Source organism: Budorcas taxicolor, chromosome 7 (assembly GCF_023091745.1).
Source record: "Budorcas taxicolor isolate Tak-1 chromosome 7, Takin1.1, whole genome shotgun sequence".
Classification (NCBI taxonomy): Eukaryota; Metazoa; Chordata; class Mammalia; order Artiodactyla; family Bovidae; genus Budorcas; species Budorcas taxicolor.
In genome coordinates this window covers 25676377-25698052 of record NC_068916.1, presented here as the reverse complement: position 1 = coordinate 25698052, position 21676 = coordinate 25676377, and the positions used below count along the sequence as shown (strand labels likewise).

General features: G+C 41.6%; 1 protein-coding gene across 1 annotated transcript in view; it reads right to left on the bottom strand.

Moving 5' to 3' along the window:
- FBN2 (fibrillin 2) overlaps positions 1–21676 on the bottom strand; it is a 224383-nt gene that overhangs the window by 49658 nt on the left and 153049 nt on the right. Inside the window, exons 21-34 of the mRNA XM_052644439.1 lie at positions 21278–21415; positions 20656–20706; positions 20066–20191; positions 14471–14698; positions 13818–13943; positions 10177–10305; positions 9305–9430; positions 7126–7251; positions 6549–6671; positions 6263–6388; positions 5820–5945; positions 4567–4689; positions 1986–2108; positions 167–292 (exon numbers count right to left, since the gene is read on the bottom strand). Coding sequence (XP_052500399.1) covers positions 167–292; positions 1986–2108; positions 4567–4689; positions 5820–5945; positions 6263–6388; positions 6549–6671; positions 7126–7251; positions 9305–9430; positions 10177–10305; positions 13818–13943; positions 14471–14698; positions 20066–20191; positions 20656–20706; positions 21278–21415 — 1797 coding nt within the window. The remainder of the gene's footprint in view (positions 1–166; positions 293–1985; positions 2109–4566; positions 4690–5819; positions 5946–6262; positions 6389–6548; positions 6672–7125; positions 7252–9304; positions 9431–10176; positions 10306–13817; positions 13944–14470; positions 14699–20065; positions 20192–20655; positions 20707–21277; positions 21416–21676) is intronic.

Here is a 21676-nt window from a genome sequence, read left to right as displayed (position 1 = left end):
TCATTATTCATTCGGCAAAATAATCCATGCTTAAACAAATGACTTTTATATGTGGAGCATGTGCTGTGTATTCTGCTTCCAGGTGGAGCCTGTGCCAGCCCTTTTTGTGGTTTCATTTGTTGCAGTTGATCCCACTTGGAAATGAGTTGGAATCCTGGTGACCCACCTTGGCAGGACCTACTGTCTGAGGCTGGCGTGAAGCCCATCTCACACTCGCAGCGATATGCGCCTGGGACGTTGAGGCACTGTCCGTTCTCACAGAGATTTATGTTTTCTGCACATTCATCAACATCTGTTGAAGGAGCAAATTACATCTCTATTAAGTTCCAAATCTCCTGACACAGTTTTTTTTTTTTCTGTTCCATAACTAAACCAATCTCACTGGCCTGAGTTAGTGTTCATTAACATCAAACAATTATCCATACACACCTAAATAAAGGTATACTGCTGGACAGTAAAGCTGTTTAATCTATAACATGCAATGCCATCAGGATAAACAGGAGGAATGAGGTATGAGATGTCTCTCCCATCTGTCTCCATTCTCTTTAAGGCTAATTTGATGCATCAGTGTGATAGCAACATCATTTAGAGATAGCCAAGAACATTGGAATTAACCTTAAAATGGCATTAACTCATTTGAAAACTTTAGAGTTAAAGTGAACAACTCTTTCTTTCATTAATTCAAGCATTTTTAAGTAAAGCGGGGACACTCTATGGGAATGAGGGAAGTTTCTTGCATTACAATCTCATTAAATTTTAATTACACAAAGAAGAATCTCATTCTTATTTTAATTACACAAATGAGCATTATTCATAGATCTTAAAGACAATTTATTTGACTCTATCACATGGAAAAAGGGGTTAAGGGCAGAAACTAATGTTTATTGAGGGCCTAACACTTGCCAGGGAGTGTGCGAGTTGCCTGACATGCATGTTTTCATTTAGTTCACCAACCCTGGGAGGTTTAGAAGAGGAAGGACCTGAGGCTAAGAGTAGCCGACGGAGCCGCAGGAGTCACAGGGAGTGAATGTGCGGCTGAGCCAGGGTCTGAGTCCAGCTGTGTCTGACTCCAAGGCCAGGCCCTTGCCTTCACACCACAGTGCACAGACATGCTGAGAAAGACGCAGCACCCAAGGTTTAAAAGTAAGAAAGCTTTACAACTGAATACACATGTTTTCTTAAAGAGGCATTAGGGAATTTTAAGTCTGAGTTCTTGACGTAATAATCATAACAAATAATTATCTTTTAATTTGGGGTTAAATTTAAGTACATTAAACTGAGAAACACCTATCTTTCAAGCTGAAAAGTATTGTTCTTTATGTCCAGCAAGATGATTCTAGCCTTTTACATGAATCTAATGAGTGGATGTTTTATCTGCAAAGAATATAGTATGAATTTAGTCACATTTACTGAGCTCTTATGATGCATGTTTCTGAGCTCTTTACTGATATCATTCCATTTAATCCTTTCAAAACCATATGACAAACTGAGATTTTTATAAACACAATAAATAACTGTGATTGGGTAGGTCACAGATTTTAAGAAGCTGAATAGTTTTCCCATATGTCACTCATTCGGTGATATAAAAAAAAAGGGGGAAATATTATTATTATCATGACTGTCACCATGTCCATTCCAAAATGGGGAAACTAAGGACACACAGGCTAAGTAACTTGCTTAAGGCTACACAGCCAGTAAGCAGCATAGGCAAGGTCTGAATCCAGGTGGTCTGAATCAGAACCTGCCTTTGGCCATCGTGTTACTTAATGAATAAAAGGAAATGACAATCATTAAGCCCACATAATAGTAATAAAAGCTATTATTTGTAAAAATTTCCCAGTTTTTGTGTTTAATGTAAGCAAAAATACACATTCACCTACAAGTCAAGTGTAAAAACAGAGGTAGTAATTTCAACCTCCTTTAACCACAGTTTTCTTCCAAGAAAAACATATACAGTGCTCTGTGAAAATCAGGACCTCACCCACCTGAGCAGGTAAATCCATCTCCAGTGAACCCTTCGGAGCAGGCACATCGGTAGGAGCCTGGGGTATTAACACACTGAGCATTTATGCTGCACTGGTGAGTTCCATTAGAACATTCGTCCAGATCTGCATGTCAAGAGAACACAGCAGTAAAGTTCAGAAATGAAGATGGAATATTTAAACAGCCAGAAAGATTTTCATTTGTCTTAATTTAAATGTAAAGTGGCCGAATGGAATATGTTTTAGTTCATCGGCAAAGTCAAAGTTCTAATTTTCTAAGATCTCCGATCTATGATCCAAAACGTTCATGCTACAAACATGGGCCAAAATAATTAGTTCAAGTGTTTTTTGAGCTATCTAATCAACTAGGATTATGTTTAAAAGAAAACCAGGGCTAGATTTCCTTCTGATTTCTACTTAGGGTGAATTTTATCATTGGATACTTTATCACTAAAAATGTGGGTAATTTTCAAGATAATATTGAACTTCAGAGCAGGACAATTACCACAGAGTTTTCAAGTTCATTTTACAGATGAGGAAACCAAGATATGATTCTTGACCTCACAGAGCCCCTGGTTTAGTCACGAAGTTGTGTCCGACTTCTTTGTGACCCCATGGACTGTAGCCTGCCAGGATCCTCTCTCCATGGAATTTTCCTGGCAAGGATACTGGAGTGGGTTGCCCTTTCCTCCTCCAGGGGATCTTCCCAACCCAGGGAAGGAATCCACCTCTCTTGGATCTCCTGAATTGGCAGGCGGATTCTTTACACGCTGAGCTGCCAGGGAAGCTCATGGAGCCCCTAGTCTAAGGGAAAAGACACGTGCTAAACACAGAAAATTAAATTAAACACTGTTATACACGTACCATGAAGAAATATGAGGAAATAAGAATAGGAGTCTAACTTGGAATGCAGGAATTGGGAAGGTCACACTGACAAATTATTTTTAGTTAACTTTGCACCTGAAGGATGAGCAAGAGTTGACCTGCTAAAGAAGAGTAGGGATGGGCCTTCCCTGCAGAGGGAACAGCTCCTATAAAGACACTGAGAAGGAAAAGCGCTTGGTGTGACAATAATTAAAGGAGGTCAGAGTGATAAAGCACAATGCAGGAGACTCAGGATAATGAAAGGTGAAGCAGGAGAGACACAAGGGCTTCTAAACCATGTGAAGGAAGCTGGATTTTATCCTGAATTCAACGGGCTAAAATGACAATTATGAAGAAATCAGACCCATGGTTTAAAAAATTGGTCTGGCTGCTATGTGGAGAATGGATTGCAGGAGAACCAGAGGGGGAGGGAGCAAACTCATGAGGAGGTCTTTTAGCAACTAACAGAGAGGAGGCGGCTGGGGAGACTGAGCTGAGAACAGCTGCAACAAGGGCAGGGGGATGGAGCTGGAAAGAAACAGCCGGATCTGGTGCCTGGACGTGGTTAAACCTCTTGTATTGAAGGCAGGCTATTTTCCAATAGTTGGCCAAAGTGACAGATGGACAAGCAGCACAAAAAAAGGAGGCTAGAAAAGGCTAGAAAAACAGTAAACAAATAACAGGAATGGGGATATGGCTGAAAAGTCATTGGATTAATGATAGAAAGATGTCCAGACTAGGGTAGGGAGCTAGTGGACTTAATGATGCCATGATAGAATGTTCCTTAGCAACGTTGTTCAGAAACTATGATGGTTCAAATTCTAGTCAGCTACGAACATTTGACAAGTATAAAACAACTGAGTGGATAAGAAAGTACATTCAGATAAACTGATTTGTTTTTAATAAGAGATCTTAAAACCATCACTGCATCCTCACCGCAGGCTTATCGGGTTTTAATGAGGAATTGTGGGGAGGCCAGTTTCACCTGCTTTGATTGGTATTTTGAATTGAGCTGGATAATTTTTATATGTTGGAACACACTTTATTGTTAAGGCACGTAAAACACTGAGCATACCAAGCAGCACTATGAATGATACCAAGAGTAAAATCCAGTTCCCTGCCTCACAGCTATAAAGGACTTCCTAGCCTCTGGTCAGGAACCGTAAAACTTGGAGAATGGCAACTGTCTTCCCATTCTCCTTCTAATCTGGCCTCTTGGAATCCAAAACATTTAGGTTTCCCTGGAAGAAGAATTCTATTTTCTATTAAGAAGCTTGCTATCAATCAGTTATTACCGACTTGGGTTATCTGGAAAAGGAAAAAAAAAAAACAAAAAAACCTTTACATCCCCTTCATTTATTTCACTGGGTTTTATATCTTATGATTACCCTAGGAAAAAACTGAAAAAATGTATGAGTCATTTTTCATCCTACAGCTGTTTGGATTTCTGGCTGCACATCAAATAACTTACTGAACAACAACACATTAAAATGCAGATGCCAAGGCATATTGTTGTAATTTGATCACTTATACCAAGGTTAAAGGGAACTCTTGGACAGGAATTATCTTGCAATGAAATACAGCCTTTGATTTTCCAAGAGAATAAATGAAAATAAGAGGCATGTTCCTATTCAAGTATGTGGGTTAACAACTGTGCAAAGAACAGCCTCTAGGAATTTTGTGTCTTAGCAAAGCTTATTTACATTTGCAAACTACTCACCAATACATTTGATGCCATTTCCAACCCAGCCTTCTCTGCAGCTACATTTGAAGCTTCCTGGGACGTTTAGACACGAGGCATGCATGTCACAGTTGTGGGCACCAATTTCACACTCATCCACATCTGAGAAACCGTAGTGAATATGAAGAAGACAAGAGACAACCTAAGTAATTCTACTTTCAAGATATGTCTGTACCGGCAAAATTTTAAAGCAAACACAGAGAAAATGTTAACCTCATTAATTTTTAATATGTTTATAGATTCCAACAGAACCTGGAAGTGCGTGATCCAAGTCAAACAAGGCCTTCCCTGAAGGAAATCGCCAGCCACAGTATACAAAAATATTCCCTGGAAATGTTATCTGGAAAACGACCAGATGCTTATCAGTATATGTACAGAGTGCCTTGTGTATGTTGTGTGTGTACACATATACATATATGAACATGCAGAGTTCTTTCCTTGCTGTTTCCTGGAGGTGTAGGGCTTAAGGAAGGTCTGAGCTACAGTCTAAGTCACCTACCACTTGGCTTGAGCAAAACACCCCTACAAGAACCTTGAGCAGTGACGGACATCTGGCCCAAAGAACCAACCTTGGGACTTCAACCCCCCTCCCCTCTTTTAAAAGGCTGAAACTATTTAGTAGAGAGAGAGAATAAGAGAGAAAGTGGGTGGAATGAACCAAGAACAAAGGCAAAAAGAGTAAATTTGGGTAGGGAGAAAAGAAGGCAAAAGCTAATGGAAAGAGAGGAGAAAAGAAGAAAGAAAAAGATGAGGGAAAGAAAGGAAGAAAAAGAGTCTAAATGTAAAGTTTAGATTAATTTTCTAAGATCTCCGATCTATGATCGGAGTTAGTTTTAAAAGCACTGCGAAACCTAGCAACAGCTGAGATTCCCCCGGGTCTTTTGGGCTCCTTCTTTACGTATGTCTCCTGATGGGGCAGCAGGTTTATTAACAAAGTGAACGCTGCCCGAAGAGCACATGAGAACCACGGGGGCCACAGTCTACACCCATCCTCCCACTCTGTGTCCAAGCCGGTTCACAGTGAGGTCCGCAGCTCGGTGGCTCAGATCGTGCGCATCTACCACAGAGAAGAACTAAACACATCACACGTGCTCTGGGCCAGTTTCTCATCACATTACTGCTACAACCTGGTGTGGCGAAAGTGCAAGACATTCCAGGGAACAAATGATTTTGCAGGTTAGCCTCCGAAATGCAAGAAGCTGGAACACAGGGCACACGAGCTTGACCCCTACCTGTGCATCCTGTGGTCCCTTTCTTCACTGAATACCCCAGCTGACAGTGGCAGATGAAGGATCCCTTGGTGTTCTCACATTCCCCGAACATGCAGATGTTGGAATTTAAGTCACACTCATTCACGTCTAGAGAATTTTCAACACCGTGGTTAATATTTATTCATTCTATAGATTAAATAGCTATTTTAAAAAATGAATAGAATAATACTGAGATATACAAAGAAAATTTCAAATAGAATGTCTAATATCTGCAGGACCCAGTACTGCAGATAAATATTCTGTCTTTAAGGCTTTTCTTTCAAACAATTCTTTTTTTCCACTTTTATACCTTCTAACACAATGGTTTGAATTTTAAAAATAACCAAAAAAGCCTCTTCTTCTTATGTGTATATATGTGTGTCCATACTTTACATAAATATTTACCCTGCTCGCATGATACCCACCAATGCACGTTTTCATGTCCATGGAAGCCATGAAGCCATCATAACACAGACAACGGTACTCTCCAGGAATGTTGGTACACTGCCCACCATCACAGATATCAGGATTATTTTCACATTCATCAATATCTGATGACACAAAATCAACATTAAATGAAAAGAAGAACGGCTTTTATTAAGCTCACGTATCCTTTTTTCCATCCAGTTCCACTCAAACTATCTGGAGCCAGATTTGTAAATTAACCAGACACACACATGCACACAAAGTCTGTGTATTTTCCTTCCGTACCTGCACAAGACCTCCCATCTGGCATCAGGGCATACCCTTCACTGCAGCTACATTCGTAGCTTCCTTCTGCATTAGTGCACTGCGTGTCACAGCCTCCATTCATTATCATGCACTCATCAATATCTGTGAAAACATTACCACCACGTTACTTGTCAGAGCTACTCCGCCCCCACCTTTTTCCAAAGAGAGTTTTTCTTTTTAAACAGATAAAGCTTAAATAGTTTTGGATTTTTCTCCCCACCATTCACGCCGATTTATCACTGTCACATTAGTTTTTCTTAGTTCATTTCCTTTTAGACAGTGTTTCATTTGACATTTATTTAGCTCTAGTAACCTATGATTAAATAACTCAGAAACACAATATAAAATGAAATATATATAGACAGAGATATAGGACGTTTTCTAGGAGGTTCCTCTGCAAAACCACCAAACCATGGCATCTTAGAGATCTGCCCCCATACTTAAGATTCACTTTTAGGATGAAGGACCCCCATTGGCGTCATTATATATTCAGTACCAGAAGCATTCCTAGGCTGACTTGAGAAATACAAGTTCCAGACCCACTTGGCGTCCTTACCTGTACAGCCCTGCCGATCTGGTGTGGCCTGGTACCCAGGATTGCAGGAGCACTGGTAAGTTCCAATCATGTTTACACATTTCCCATTTCTACACAAATTGTCACTCAGAGAGCATTCATTAATATCTATAAAAAGATACACAGAATTAACATTTATGAAATCACAACATCATTTTAAACTATTAAGAATATGCTGCATTGGAGCAATGGGCTTTATCATTATCCAAAGGGTTTTATTTACTAATACTTCAGGGGGAAGAGAGATGATTTCCTGGGGAAATTCAAAGAAAATGCTGCAGTCTATATTTCTCTTAATTCTATCTACAACAGCGCTGTCCGGTGAAAGTTTCTATGTTAATGGAACTGTTTCACATCCATGTTGCCCCATGTGTAGCTGTTACTGAGTGCTTGAAACGTGGAGAGTAGGACGAAGGAACTGAATTTTTAATGTTATTTAATTTTAACCAAATTTAAATAGCCATATGAGGCTAGACTCCATCCACTTAGCACATGCCAGAAATAAAGCTGGATGATACTTAATACATGAATTCGCATGCTCAGCTGGTCCTAACAGGATGGTCATTTGTCTAAATAACATGATGGTTCCGGAGGGAAGACGGCTGGTTCCACAAAACAGACGGGCTGGAAACAGGGCCCTCATTTTTCAAGTTTTCATGGCATTGTGTTCAGTGAGCCTGGACAGGTGGGTTACAGATTATATTGACTGCTTTTAAATAAGCTAACTATTATAAGGTGGGCAGATATCTTTAAAAAAAACTGAAAAGATCTGTGGAAGAAGCTAGTACTACTAACGCAAAAATAGAAGAACAACAGAATGGTAGAGAGACACTCCTTAAATAAGTTACTTGTCAAACACGATCCAGGAAAAATATCAGACATAACAAGAAATTCACTTTGAATTCTCAAGATCACGAGGATGATGTGATAGATTTATGTTCATAGTCATGAAATATTTTATTGAACATGCAAAAATACGTATCTTATAATGTACATTATAACATTGAGGGAAACTTTTTCAGCTATAAAATCCAGTCATAAAAAATATGAAAATTAATTAGCAAAAGAAACAGATCTGAGTCACTAGTATCACAAATATGAATAAATATTCTGTAATTATCTGTGTGAAATACCTTTTTGTACTATTATTAATGTGGATTTTAAAATATTTTAAACCTTTAAATTCACCTTTTTATAATAACTTTGCAAAATGAAGCAGACTCATAGATACAGAGAACACACTAGTGGTTAGCAGTAGGGAGAAGAAAGAGGGGAGGGGCAAAATAGGGAAGGGGTTAAAAAAAAGTGTTACGGGATTATATGAAAGCACATATGCAAAACTTTTAAAAATTATAAAGCTCTATAAAATTTAAAGACTCTTTCCTTCAGTAAAAAACATTAAAAGTTTAAAAGTAAATAAAATGTCTGGTCTATGATTTAAGATTCACCTAATCATTAGCTCAGTGATATAAATATGGGTTATAAATAGACACGTGTAGACTGGGATGTGTTCAAATGCTTTTATTTGGGAGTGTGGGATCTGTTTTATTTTAAACTGTTTTATTTGCATACACCTTTGAGAAAGATTGCCTGTAAAGAAAACGTTTCCTGGCTAAAGTTTTAAAGCCTGGGGAATGCTTCAGGACCAGCGGGTGGGCCTTCTCTTATCGCACCTGGTTCCCTGCTGAGCTCAGGGCCAGGAAAGCCTCAGGGCTTCTGTGAGGAGCAGGCCGGAGGGAGCGCATGTGCTCACACCCAGGTGAGCAGATCCTGTGATCGCAGACACAGGGCATAGGGTGGATTCTGGGCACAGGTGTGCTCATAGGCGAACTGTCAGGGAGCAGCCCTTCCAACAGAAGCTGCCGTCCCACCCCAGTCGACCTGGAGGAGGGAACTCCAAGGCCTGACACAGGGCAGGGTCCCTTCCAGAATGCTTGTAACAAAAAAGAGGGGAGCAGGGGTAATGCCACTCATCTGAGTGCATCACCAAAGCATTCTCTAAAGACACACAGCCTGATCCCAGATGTGTGGACTCTGAACTCCCAAATTTTAATCAGCTAGATTTCATATGCCCCAAACAAGTTCATTAGAAAAACCTCTGATCTTTATGATCTTTCCAGGTTGAACTGGGAGGGTTCATGTGCTGAGGAGACAAACGTACCCACACAGTCCTCGCGTGATGGCGACAGCTCGTGTCCCAGTGGGCAGTCACACTGAAAGCTGCCCTCAGTGTTCACACAGGTGCCACCCCTACAAAGGAGAGGGTTACGTTCACATTCGTCAATGTCTGAAAGGTAAAAACGTGAGAGCCATTAAAGAACTCTGAGGAAAAGCTGTTCAGGACACAGACTGGGAGAAAGGTTCATTATCTGAGTCATGGTGATTCAAATGGAGGAGCTGGGTTAACACAAGATGGGATCAGGTTCTCCTCACTTTCCCTATGATTAGTAGATTTAAGTATCACGTTCTCCTCTGAAAGACAGTGAGCTCTCAAGGCACTTACTTGCATGAAATGACCAGCCTCACAAGAGGTAAAAATAAACAGTGCTTGCTTTCCATCAGTCTAAACTCCAGACATCATATGTCTCTATCTCTCATCAAGGTGATAGAAAAATCTTAGACTGATCACTTTGTATATCCCATGAGGTTGAGTCCTAAAAGTTGCTAAAAATGAAACAGTGGGCTAAAAGGTGGGCAATGCCAAGAGCTTGTGTAATGTCAGGAAAAGAACATGGGATTCTCATAACAATAAATAAATTTGGGGGTCAACACCAACGCCATACATTTTAAGTGAACCCCTGCTCAGTAGTTACTCTGTGGTGATTTCAGATTCTATAAATAAACAGAACTCAGTCTCAATATCTCACGGCCATTAAGGCGCCAAGAGGCTGGGGCTCCCTAAGAGTTAGAGAGGAGCAGATTTCCTGTCTGACATTTAGCTCCTTGCTAAGCACACTGTTAACAGCTCTGAGACAAGCCAAAGTCGCGCCAACGAGTCTCTGCTAGACCTGTTTCCAAACCAGAGCGGCTTACCCATGCAGTTCTTCATCATCATGAACCCACTCTCGTAGCCTTCAAAGCACTCGCACTCAAAGCTGCCCGGCGTGTTGACACAGATGCCGCTCCCACAGAGGTCAGGAGAAATCCTGCACTCGTCAATGTCTAATCCACAGGGTTTAAAAGAAATTCAAAAAAACCAGAGTGAGATAAGGAGGTGTTAAGGAACAGAGAGATTTGGCCTTCTAAGTGAAGGTGCTGGAGGAATCGAGTGAGCAGGAGGAGGATGTGTTTTCAGGAGATCCCCTAGATGGGGACAGGGCTGCAGGCACATTCCTTTCCCCAACTGCCAAAACTGTCGCAGCCAACGGGCAGGTGCTGTCTTTTTGCCTTTAAGAACTCTGAAATTGTGGATTTCTCTTTATGGTTTAGAAATGGTAACAGAAGGATGAAACAAGCAACTGTGGTATGAGAGGACCAAGGCAGGTGGCAAACGAGGAAGCAGTCTCCACATAGATGGAGTCCCATGCACAACCCAAAGGCCACGCTAGTTCTGAGGCACTAGCCGTGTCCACCCCTGGTGGGGGCCTGTGGGGGCTCTGCCTCTGAGCAGGGGTGGCTGGGCTGGCCCCAGGGACAGCTTCAGAGGTGGATGCAACTACTGAACCCTGAGCCAGAGAACACACATTTATGGCAGGGTCACGGAACATGCTCCAACTGTGCTTTTGTGTAATATTCAGATGGAAGAGCCTACTGATCTGATTTTTAACATTGGAAACAAAGGACAGTGATGGGCTTTTGTGTTTGTCATTTTTTATACAGTATGGTGAATAAGAATCTTTAATAGTAGCACATGTGTTCTCAAAAACAGGATTCTGTGAGAAATCTCCCATTCCTAAAATCAAGATTTTCAACAGAGCAGTCATATCTATCTACAAAATATGATTAAGAAAATATGACTTGTTTAACCACTTTTGTCACAGTGGGGGGAAAATATTATTGTCAGCATATGTTTATTTTGGTGAATTTTAATTTTTAAGTTTTTCTCTCACAGGATTTATAAACAGCTTATTTGCACATGTTTCCTTGGGCAGAGGGTGGTCTCAGTCCCAGCTTTCTCCCGGCTTTTGGTTTTTCCTCTATTGATTTTCCCAATTGCAGGACATATATACTGAAAATCCAGGTACTTTCTTTTGAACAAAAGTCGTAACAAAATCAGCTGATTCAATTAAGCAGGTAAACAATGTGCTGCTAATAACCTTATTTTTTATCTATGAGAACCATATGAAAACACAGAACAAGTGCAGTGGCAGAGGAGAGACAAATTCTGGCTGCTGTGATGTGGTGGGAGCTGCACGGTGCAGATTTTGAACTCTGGAACCAGAGAGCTGGACACAAACCCCACTATTGTCATTTTCTGAGTGTAGGGTCTTGGGAAAATCATTTAATTTCTCTGTGCCTTTGTTTGTTTATCTGTAAAATGGGGCATGTATTAGAACCTATCTCATAGGAGTAAGTGAATCGACATTTCTTTGTCTTATAGAGAGTGCTATACACATAATAAGCTATTCTCTGTTAATAATTAGTATTCTGAAGGAGGTGACTTTTAAATTGATCCTGGAAGGTTTGCACAGAAATTCTAACTTTAAAAGTGTAGAACAAATAGAAAGTCAAGAGATAAAATGCCTAGGTAAAGAAAATTAATGCACTTCAGAGAACAGTGAGTTACAGAGAGGCTGATGATGAATCCAAGCATAGGCAAGACAGCTACGGTGACTATGGTGACAACGTGGGGAACAGTAGACGGGCCTTTTGTGCTATGAAGAAGGGCAGCCACCCATGTCCCGCTGTCCTTTCACACTATAGCTCACAGCACCACAGTGCTGTTAATAAATTTCTCTCTTGAACAATTTAAACAGGCAGGTTTCAGAGTCATTAAATGATGTGGCTGACTTCTCGCCAAAAACAGAGCAGTCAGAACTGGAGAAGCTTCTTTATCCATGTCTAGGGTGGTCTGAGTCAATGGAAGTTGCTCTGTGGGAAGTTACACAAACTAAGCCCTGCTTTTTAGCATGAAAAAACTAGATGGGTGTAAAATTGAAGGATCTGACTGGGGGAGATTATGGGGTGGGGGGTGAAAGATGCTGGAGGAATCTGCAATGTAGGAGACTGTGATGTGCTGCCCAGATCTTGCTTCAGGAAGGAAGTATTCACACGTCCTTGCCCTCCACTTGTGGGACTGTGGCTGCCAGAAAGTCCCGAGGTGGGGGCTACCTTCAGGAGAAACCTCAGCTCCCCACAATCACAGCCTCCTCTGGGTGGATGTACCCAAATATTCATCATGCAGCTACGCCAACACTAAGGCCCTATGCCCTAATTCAAGACAATTCTGATGTGCCTTCCAGAAAGATGCAGAGCTTCGCCATTGAGGGTGCTGAGGACCACAGTGGGACTGCATCACAACCTAACTTTTCCTTCGGGCCCCTTCTGCTTCCTTTCCCTTCCTCCCCAAGTCATTGACCCCAAAATCAATTCCTAATAAGATTCCAGTATGCTCATCTCTGCTCAGAGTCTGTGTCCTGAAGAGCTGAACCTGCATCAGGAATAGTATAGAAGAAATACTTGAAACGAAACAGTCATTTTGATGGGAGAATATACAAAACCTTGTCACTTGTCTGTTGGGAGAGGAAGGGGTCAAAATTAAGTCTTAGGTTTCAAACCCAAGTGAAATGATAATATTAATCCATGTAAAGAAGACCCTAGACAGAGAAAGCAGGGTGGGACAAAGGGAGATGAAAAAAGAAACTGTCTAGATGAAAGTCAGAAATTTGAGAGTGGAACTCGGGAGGAACAGAGGGCTAGAAACAGCCCCTCGGAGTCAGCTCGACAGAGGCCATCTAAAAAGTCATGGTGGCAAACACAATTCTGAGAGGCAGGATGTGGAGAGACTAGAGGACTCTGGAAAATGCCAAAGGTGAGAAGAACCTGTGAAGATTAGAAAAGGAACATCAGAGTCATGACAGGACAATGGAAAGAGGGAAAGAGCATGAAAAGAAAGAGAGACGAAAATCACGGAGGTTTAACCAGAGATCAAGGAGAATAGGCACCAAGAGAAATAACTTTTGAACTTAGCAAAGGTGTTTTGCAAGAGGTTATACACACACACACACACACACACACACACACACACACACACGTACGCACACACACAGACAGCCACACTCAAGAAATTCTGATGTGCCTTCCAGATTCAGAGTGGTGAGGGGTACTGAGGACCACACTGGGACTGTGTGACATTGTGTGTGTGTTTGTGTGTGTGTGTGTATACATATATATATATATATATATATATATATATATATATATATGCGGCAGAAGAAGGGAGAACAGCATTCAAAAGTGCACAAGGCTACAATGGGAAAGGAGAGGGTGGGATGAATTCAGAGAGTAGCATTAACATATACACCCCATCATGCGTAGAATAAAGCTAGTGGGAAGCTGCTGCATGGCACAGGAAGCTCAGCTCCGTGCTCTGTGATGAACTAGAGAGGTGGAATGGGGCGGTGGGTGGGAGGGAGGCTTCAGAGGGAGGGGACGTATGTATACATAGAGCAGTACTTTCAAAACAGCAGAAGAGAGAGCCAGGTTGGCCTAATACAACAGAAGAACAGTCTTACCTGTGCAGTTCCTTTCCTCCATGTCCAGGGCAAAGCCACTATTGCAACGGCACTTGAAGCTCCCAATCGTATTCCTGCACTTTCCATAGGTGCACATCCCGGGAAACGCTTTGCACTCATTGATATCTACAAGCAGAACAGAGTTGGAATGTAGAGCTGGTCAAAACAAAAGAGGAGGTCCATTGTTTTACGTGAAGAACCTACCTTGATGGAAATTCATGTACTCAAGTGAGAATAGGGGGTGGTGTTAAAGTTGTAAGTGATTACACTGATGCCACACAGAAAGTTTCAGCTGCGGAAGAGTTTGCATTTGTAATGAAGTGTTCTGATCCCTTTACTTCTGACCATTTGTTTTGTTAAGTTTAGGGGGCACAGAGAACTTTTTGCAACATCAGGGCTGCATCTCATCAGGCTATGATGAGAAAAACAGTGGTATGGTAGAAGGACGTAAGAAAAGTGTTATCAGCTGTCCCAGTGTCTTCTCTGCCGTACCCTCTTGTATCGGGGATTTATGCTCCTGGGCCATAGGCTGGTTGTACGTTTTAACAAAGAAAATAAAGTGGGGGAACCAAACATTCAGAGCAAAACCAAGCCTCAGAGAACGTGGAAGGTGAGCTTTAGTGTGGAGGGACCCATGCGCTGCTGACAGTTACCTTTGTAAAACGGCCTCCCGGTAAGGACATCCCCTCTGTTAGCAAAGCCAGGCCCCCGGGGGCACAGGGTCTCATACTCTTTGCTGCCAAGTTTGGGGCACTCCTCACACTCGGTGCCCCAAGCTGCTCCGACCGCACAGCAGCAGGCATCCATGCGGAACTTCCCAGGTACAGGATGGATGCATTCGTCCTCATCCCACTTCAAGTAACACTGCTCCATGCGGATATCTACAGGGAGGGGGAACCGCAGACTGAGGTCAAGCTGTCAGAGTCACTGAACATTCACATACCGATCACCTGCTTAGCCCCTCCCTGGCAGGACTGGTATCAATTCTATCAGAGCAGTTTGTCTCTCTTGTTTGCAGAACATTTCCCATTTGCCTATGCAAGTCTCTTCTTGAAACTATCGCACATCCACAGCCACAGTGAATTACTGTAGCAAAATTGAAGTAGTGACAAAATGTATTTCACCAAGGTATAAGGATGAAGAACACCCAATACATCCTCATAGAATGTTACAAAGGTATCATTTGGAGTGATATTACTACTAAGAATTTATTTTGCTGAGTGATAACTGAAAGTCAATGATATAAATTCATATATAGCATCATTTAGTTACTGAAGGCAATTTGATTTCATTAGTCATTTGATCATACTGTTGCCGTTGTTCAGTAGCTCAGTTGTATCCGACTATGCAAATCCATGGACTGCAGCACGCCAGGCCTCCCTATCTCTCACAATCTCCCAGAGCTTGCTCAAACTCATGTCCATTGAGCTGGTGATGCCATCCAACCATCTCATCCTCTGTCATCCCCTTCACCTCCTGCCCTCAATAGTTCCCATCACCAGGGCCTTTTCTAGTGAGTCAGCTCCTTGCATCAGGTAGCAAAAGTATTGGAGCTTCAGCATCAGCATCAGTCCTTCCAATTAATATTCAGGACTGATTCTCTCTAGGATTGACCCATTAGATCTCCGTGCAGTCCAAGGGACTCTCAACAGTCTTTTCCAACACCACAGTTCAAAAGTATTGATTCTTTGGTGCTCAGCTCTCTTTACGGTCCAACTCTCACATCCATACATAACTATTGGAAACACCAAAGCTTTGATTAAATGGACCCTTGCTGGCAAAGCAATGTCTCTGCTTTTTAATATGATGTCTAAGTTTGTCCCAGCTTTTCTTCCAAGGAGTAAGCATCTTTTAATTTCATGGTTGCAGTTACCAACTGCAGTGATTTTGGAACCCAAGAAAATAGTCTGTCACTGTTTCCATTTGTTTCCCCATTTATATGTCATGAAGTGATAGGACCAGATGCCATGATCTCAGTTTTTGAATGTTGAGTTTTAAGCCATACTGGTACTATTATTTTGTCATCTTCAAAAGGTACTTTCCTTTTTCCTAAACTTTGGAGATAATTTAAAATTCCAAAAACAATTTTTCTTTATTATTGGACTTTGGATATTTCTAAATAATTCCATATGATTTTATAGTCATCAGTTCAGTTCACTTCAGTTGCTCAGTTGTGTCTGACTCTTTGTGACCCCATGAATCACAGCACGCCAAGCCTCCCTGTCCATCACCAACTCCCAGAGTTCACACAGATTCATGTCCATCGAGTCAGTGATGCCATCCAGCCATCTCATCCTCTGTCGTCCCCTTCTCCTCCTGCCCCCAATCCCTCCCAGCATCAAAGTCTTTCCCAAAGAGTCAACTCTTTGCATGAGGTGGCCAAAGAACTGGAGCTTCAGCTTTAGCATCATTCCTTCCAAAGAAATCTCAGGGTTGATCTCCTTCAGAATAGACTGGTTGGATCTCCTTGCAGTCCAAGGGACTCTCCAGAGTCTTCTCCAACACCACAGTTCAAAGGATCAATTCTTTGGTGCTCAGCCTTCTTCACAGTCCAACTCTCAAATCCATACACTACCACAGGAAAAACCATAGCCTTGACTAGACGGACCTTAGTCGGCAAACTAATGTCTCTGCTTTTGAATATGCTATCTAGGTTGGTCATAACTTTTCTCCCAAGGAGTAAGCGTCTTTTTAATTTCAGGGCTGCAATCACCATCGGCAGTGATTTTGGAGTCCAAGAAAATAAAGTCTGCCACTGTTTCCCCATCTATTTGCCATGAAGTGATGGGACCAGATGCCATGATCTTCGTTTTCTGAATGTTGACCTTTAAGCCAACTTTTTCACTCTCCTCTTTCACTTTCAACAAGAGGCTTTTTAGTTCCTCTTCACTTTCTGCCATAAGGGTGGTGTCATCTGCATATCTGAGGTTATTGATATTTCTCCTGGCAATCTTGATTCCAGCTTGTGTTCCTTCCAGTCCAGCGTTTCTTATGATGTACTCTGCATAGAAGTTAAATAAGCAGGGTGACAATATACAGCCTTGACGTACTCCTTTTCCTATTTGGAACCAGTCCGTTGTTCCATGTCCAGTTCTAACTTGCTTCCTGACCTGCATACAGATTTCTCAAGAGGCAGGTCAGGTGGTCTGGTACTCCCATCTCTTTCAGAATTTTCCACAGTTTATTGTGATCCACACAGTCAAAGGCTTTGGCATAGTCAAGAAAGCAGAAATACATGTTTTTCTGGAACTCTCTTGCTTTTTCCATGATCCAGCGGATGTTGGCAATTTGATCTCTGGTTCCTCTGCCTTTTCTAAAACCAGCTTGAACGTCAGGGAGTTCACGGTTCATGTATTGCTGAAGCCTGGCTTGGAGAATTTTGAGCATTACTTTACTAGCGTGTGAGATGAGTGCAATTGTGCGGTAGTTTGAGCATTCTTTGGCATTGCCTTTCTTTGGAATTGGAATGAAAACTGACCTTTTCCAGTCCTGTGGCCACTGCTGAGTTTTCCAAATTTGCTGGCATATTGAGTGCAGCGCTTTCACAGCATCATCTTTCAGGATTTGAAACAGCTCAACTGGAATGCCATCACCTCCACTAGCTTTGTTCATAGTGATGCTTTCTAAGGCCCACTTGACTTCACATTCCAAGATGTCTGGTTCTAGATTAGTGAACATATCATCATGACTATCTGGGTCGTGAAGATCTTTTTTGTACAGTTCTTCCGTGTATTCTTGCCACCTCTTCTTAATATCTTCTGCTTCTGTTAGCTCCATACCATTTCTGTCCTTTATCGAGCCCATCTTTGCATGAAATGTTCCCTTGGTATCTCTATTTTTCTTGAAGATATCTCTAGTCTTTCCCAATCTGTTGTTTTCCTCTATTTCTTTGCATTGATCGCTGAAGAAGGCTTTCTTATCTCTTCTTGCTATTCTTTGGAACTCTGCATTTAGATGCCTATATCTTTCCTTTTCTCCTTTGCTTTTCACCTCTCTTCTCTTCACAGCTATTTGTAAGGCCTCCCCAAACAGCCATTTTGCTTTTTTGCATTTCTTTTCCATGGGGATGGTCTTGATCCCTGTCTCCTATACAATGTCACGAACTTCATCCCATAGTTCATCAGGCATTCTATCTATCAGATCTAGGCCCTTAAATCTATTTCTCACTTCCACTGTATAATCATAAGGGATTTGATTTAGGTCATACCTGAATGGTCTAGCGGTTTTCCCTACTTTCTTCAATTTAAGTCTGAATTTGGTAATAAGGAGTTCATGATCTGAGCCACAGTCAGCTCCTGGTCTTGTTTCTGTTGACTGTATAGAGCTTCTCCATCTTTGGCTGCATAAAATATAATCAATCTGATTTCGGTGTTGACCATCTGGTGATGTCCATGTGTAGAGTCTTCTCGTGTGCAAACTCAATTTCAAACACAAGCCTATGTAAAGCTCTATTACAAACTAAAAAGTTATTGTTTCATAACACATTGGGAAAAATTCCTTAGGTAAATAAAAAACTGTTCAGAGACAACATAGAATTATTAGAAGTTTCTTTTTCAGTCATGAAGCTTAACTTTAGTCAAGGATGACACTGATAGATAAAGTCAAATGCCTGGAAGGCTGCAGTCCATGGGGTCGCTAAGAGTCGGACACGACTCAGTGACTTCACTTTCACTTTTCACTTTCATTCATTGGAGAAGGAAATGGCAACCCACTCCAGGGTTCTTGCCTGGAGAATCCCAGGGACGGAGAAGCCTGGTGGGCTGCCGTCTATGGGGTCGCATAGAGCCGGATATGACTGAAGTGACTTAGCAGCAGCAGCAGCAGCAGGCATTTCTACAATACAGTGTTGATAGAAAGAGCTTCTTTATTTACAATCTTTTAGAAAATAGAGCATTAAGAAAAGTTTAAACTCTGAAGATGGTAAAGGAAGGGACAAGATCAGTCAATGTGTGCACACAGAAGCCACATAACTTTGCCATGACTCTCCCCCCTGTCTTGTCTAGAAGCATAGCTGCAGTGGACTGCTGAATGTTAACTTCAAACATGAGTCTCCGATTTTTCTTCTCTGTTTAACATGTAGGGTCTCTTATTACATTGACTCAGCGTCAAAGATTAAACAGGACTAAAACACCTGATTAAAAAACAACATTTTTTCGTGTGCGTGTAAGTTTTTTTTAAATACACCAGGCTCACAGAAGCCACTCAGCAGTGAGTAGCTCACGGGATGTGTGCTGCATGTGTGATCACTCACTCAGTCAGGTCTGACTCTTTGCGACCCCACGGACTGTACCCCACCAGGCTCCTCTGTCCATGCAATCTTCTAGGCAGGAATACTGGAGTGGGTCACCATTTCCTTCTCAGGGGATTTTCCTGACCCAAGAACTGAACCCACATCTCCTTCATCCCCTGCACTGGCAGGTGGATTCTTTACCACTTGAGCCACCTGGGAAGGCTAGGTGTGTCAAAGTAGAAACTTGTAAATATATTGGTATTTGTACACGCATGCTCATAATGCGTTATTCACAACAGCCAAAAGGTGGATGCCACCCAAGTATCCGTCAATAGGTAAGTAGACAAAAACAAATGTGGTACATATGTACAATGGAACACCACTCAGTCTGAGAAAGCAGAGAAATACTGATACATGCTACAACAGTGATGAACTCTGGAGACACACTAAGTGAAACAAGCTAGTCACAGAAGGACAAACATCATATGATTCCTTTCAGATGAGGCACTTAGAGTTGTCAAGTCCACAGAGACAGAAAGCAGAAGTATAGATACCAGGGGCTGGGAGAGGGGATAAACAGAAGTATTTAATAGGTTCAGAGTTTTCAGTTGGAGAAGAGGAATTTTGAGATTAATTTTTGAGCAGTACCAATTTTCTGTATTACACAGAAACCATTTCATTTAAAAGTGAAAGTGGAAGTCGCTCAGTCATGCCCAACTCTTTGCGACCCCATATGGAATTCTCTGGGCCAGAATACTGGAGTGGGTAGCTTTCCCCTTCTCCAGGGGATTTTCCTGACCCAGGAATCAAATTGGGGTCTCCTGCATTGCAGGCAGATTCTTTACCAACTGAGCTATCGGGGAAGCCCATTTCATTTAAATTCATCCACTTAAAAAATATTCTGTATTGATTTCCTCCAAAATACTTTATTTAAAGCGAGTTTTCCAGCTACCAACCTAATACATTTGGTCAGGACACTCCAAAATAAGAAAATGTATGCTTGGTTCATGAATCTTACCCAAACACACACGGCCAGTTCCATCCAATGTAAGGCCTTCAGGGCACTCACAATGAAAAGATCCTCTGCTGTTGACACAGCGTCCATTTGGGCAAACGCCAGGGAACACCTCACACTCATTAACATCTACAGGGAAACGAAGCAAGCAGAGGAATAAAGATGTCACTGATAGAAAAAGCAGGTGTGATCTTACTTCCTGTATAGCAGATTCATTCTGCAATCATGTGGATTATTACCTCAGTTAAGCAGATATATTTCACAATGAAGCTCCCGGGTCTCCTGGGTACCAACTGTGAAAACTGCCACAGCCTTGCTCATCCATAAAACTCAGCAGAAACAAGCTCTTTGCCAGCTGCTCTATGCCTTAAAGGCGAGGGATGAAAACTTACCCCACAGCATAAAGAGGAGAAATGGGAAACACAAAGCTGTTTCCTAAAAGTATTATTCTAAAACATTTGTTGACAACATAAGAGTATTTTTACTGAAATTCCAAGGTCTTTGGGAATGATAAGTATCTCCAAAGTATGGGAGAGAATGTCAATTTTAAATACTTTCCTAAAGATTCACAGTGTTTTCAAGAACCTACTCACCTTCACAAGTAACACCTTTTATCCTGGCAAACCCTCTTGGGCAAGCTGTATCTGTGAGAACGAAGGACACATTTTTTTCCACATTACAAAAGAAAATACAACTGTCCTAAGCGCAACAAACAGAATAATGGAATCAAAATTGAACTAAATAAAAACCAAAATCTGGATTTTAGAGGCAAAGGACTCCGGTGGCCTATAAGCTGTGGTAACTCTTATCAGTTTTGACCCATATTGAGATTCTCATAATTTTCCCTACAATACCCCTTTATTTTTCACGTTGTCAACTGAATCATAAGTAAACCAAAGACTTAAAGGAACGAGAGATCATTTTCTACTGGGATACGTGCAAACAAGAATACTGGACGATACTGACAGTCATCCAGCAGCTAAATTCTAGCTGACTTCCTTCCTTATCGAAAATATTCAGGTCTGCTTATAGTAAGAGGATAAACCCAATACATATTTCAAGAAGTGAATACATTTTACCAGAAAAGATATCATATTAGGGAGGGCAATGACCTTATGGTGTTCCTGACTAGGTAAATATATAGAGAAAGAGGTGCTTAGTTGAGGAGGAAGCTTTCCGATGTGAAGCCCAGAATCCTAGTGGGCAGGCTCCTACCTAGCTCACACCGCTCACAGGGGCTCCCCCAGGCGGCCCCAAGCGTGGCGCAGCATTCGGATTTCAGAGTAGCTCCATTGATGTTCACCTCACAGCGGTTGTCCTGGATGTTGAGCCAACAGGTCCCTTTCAGGCTGTCTGAAAAGGAATAAGAAACAATGGGGAGTTCTCATCTCTGAAGAAAATATAACTCAGTTCTATACACCAAAAACATTATTTGATAGTATTAAAAAACAAAACTGTTATTGTAAAAACTTTTATATATGCTAGACACATTTACATGTACATGCATTTAAATGCATATTACATACATGTAAATTTCACATGATATTTGAATTAATACAATTATATATCTGAGTATTCTAGGAGCAGCTGCTACTGCCCAAGACTTCAATACTG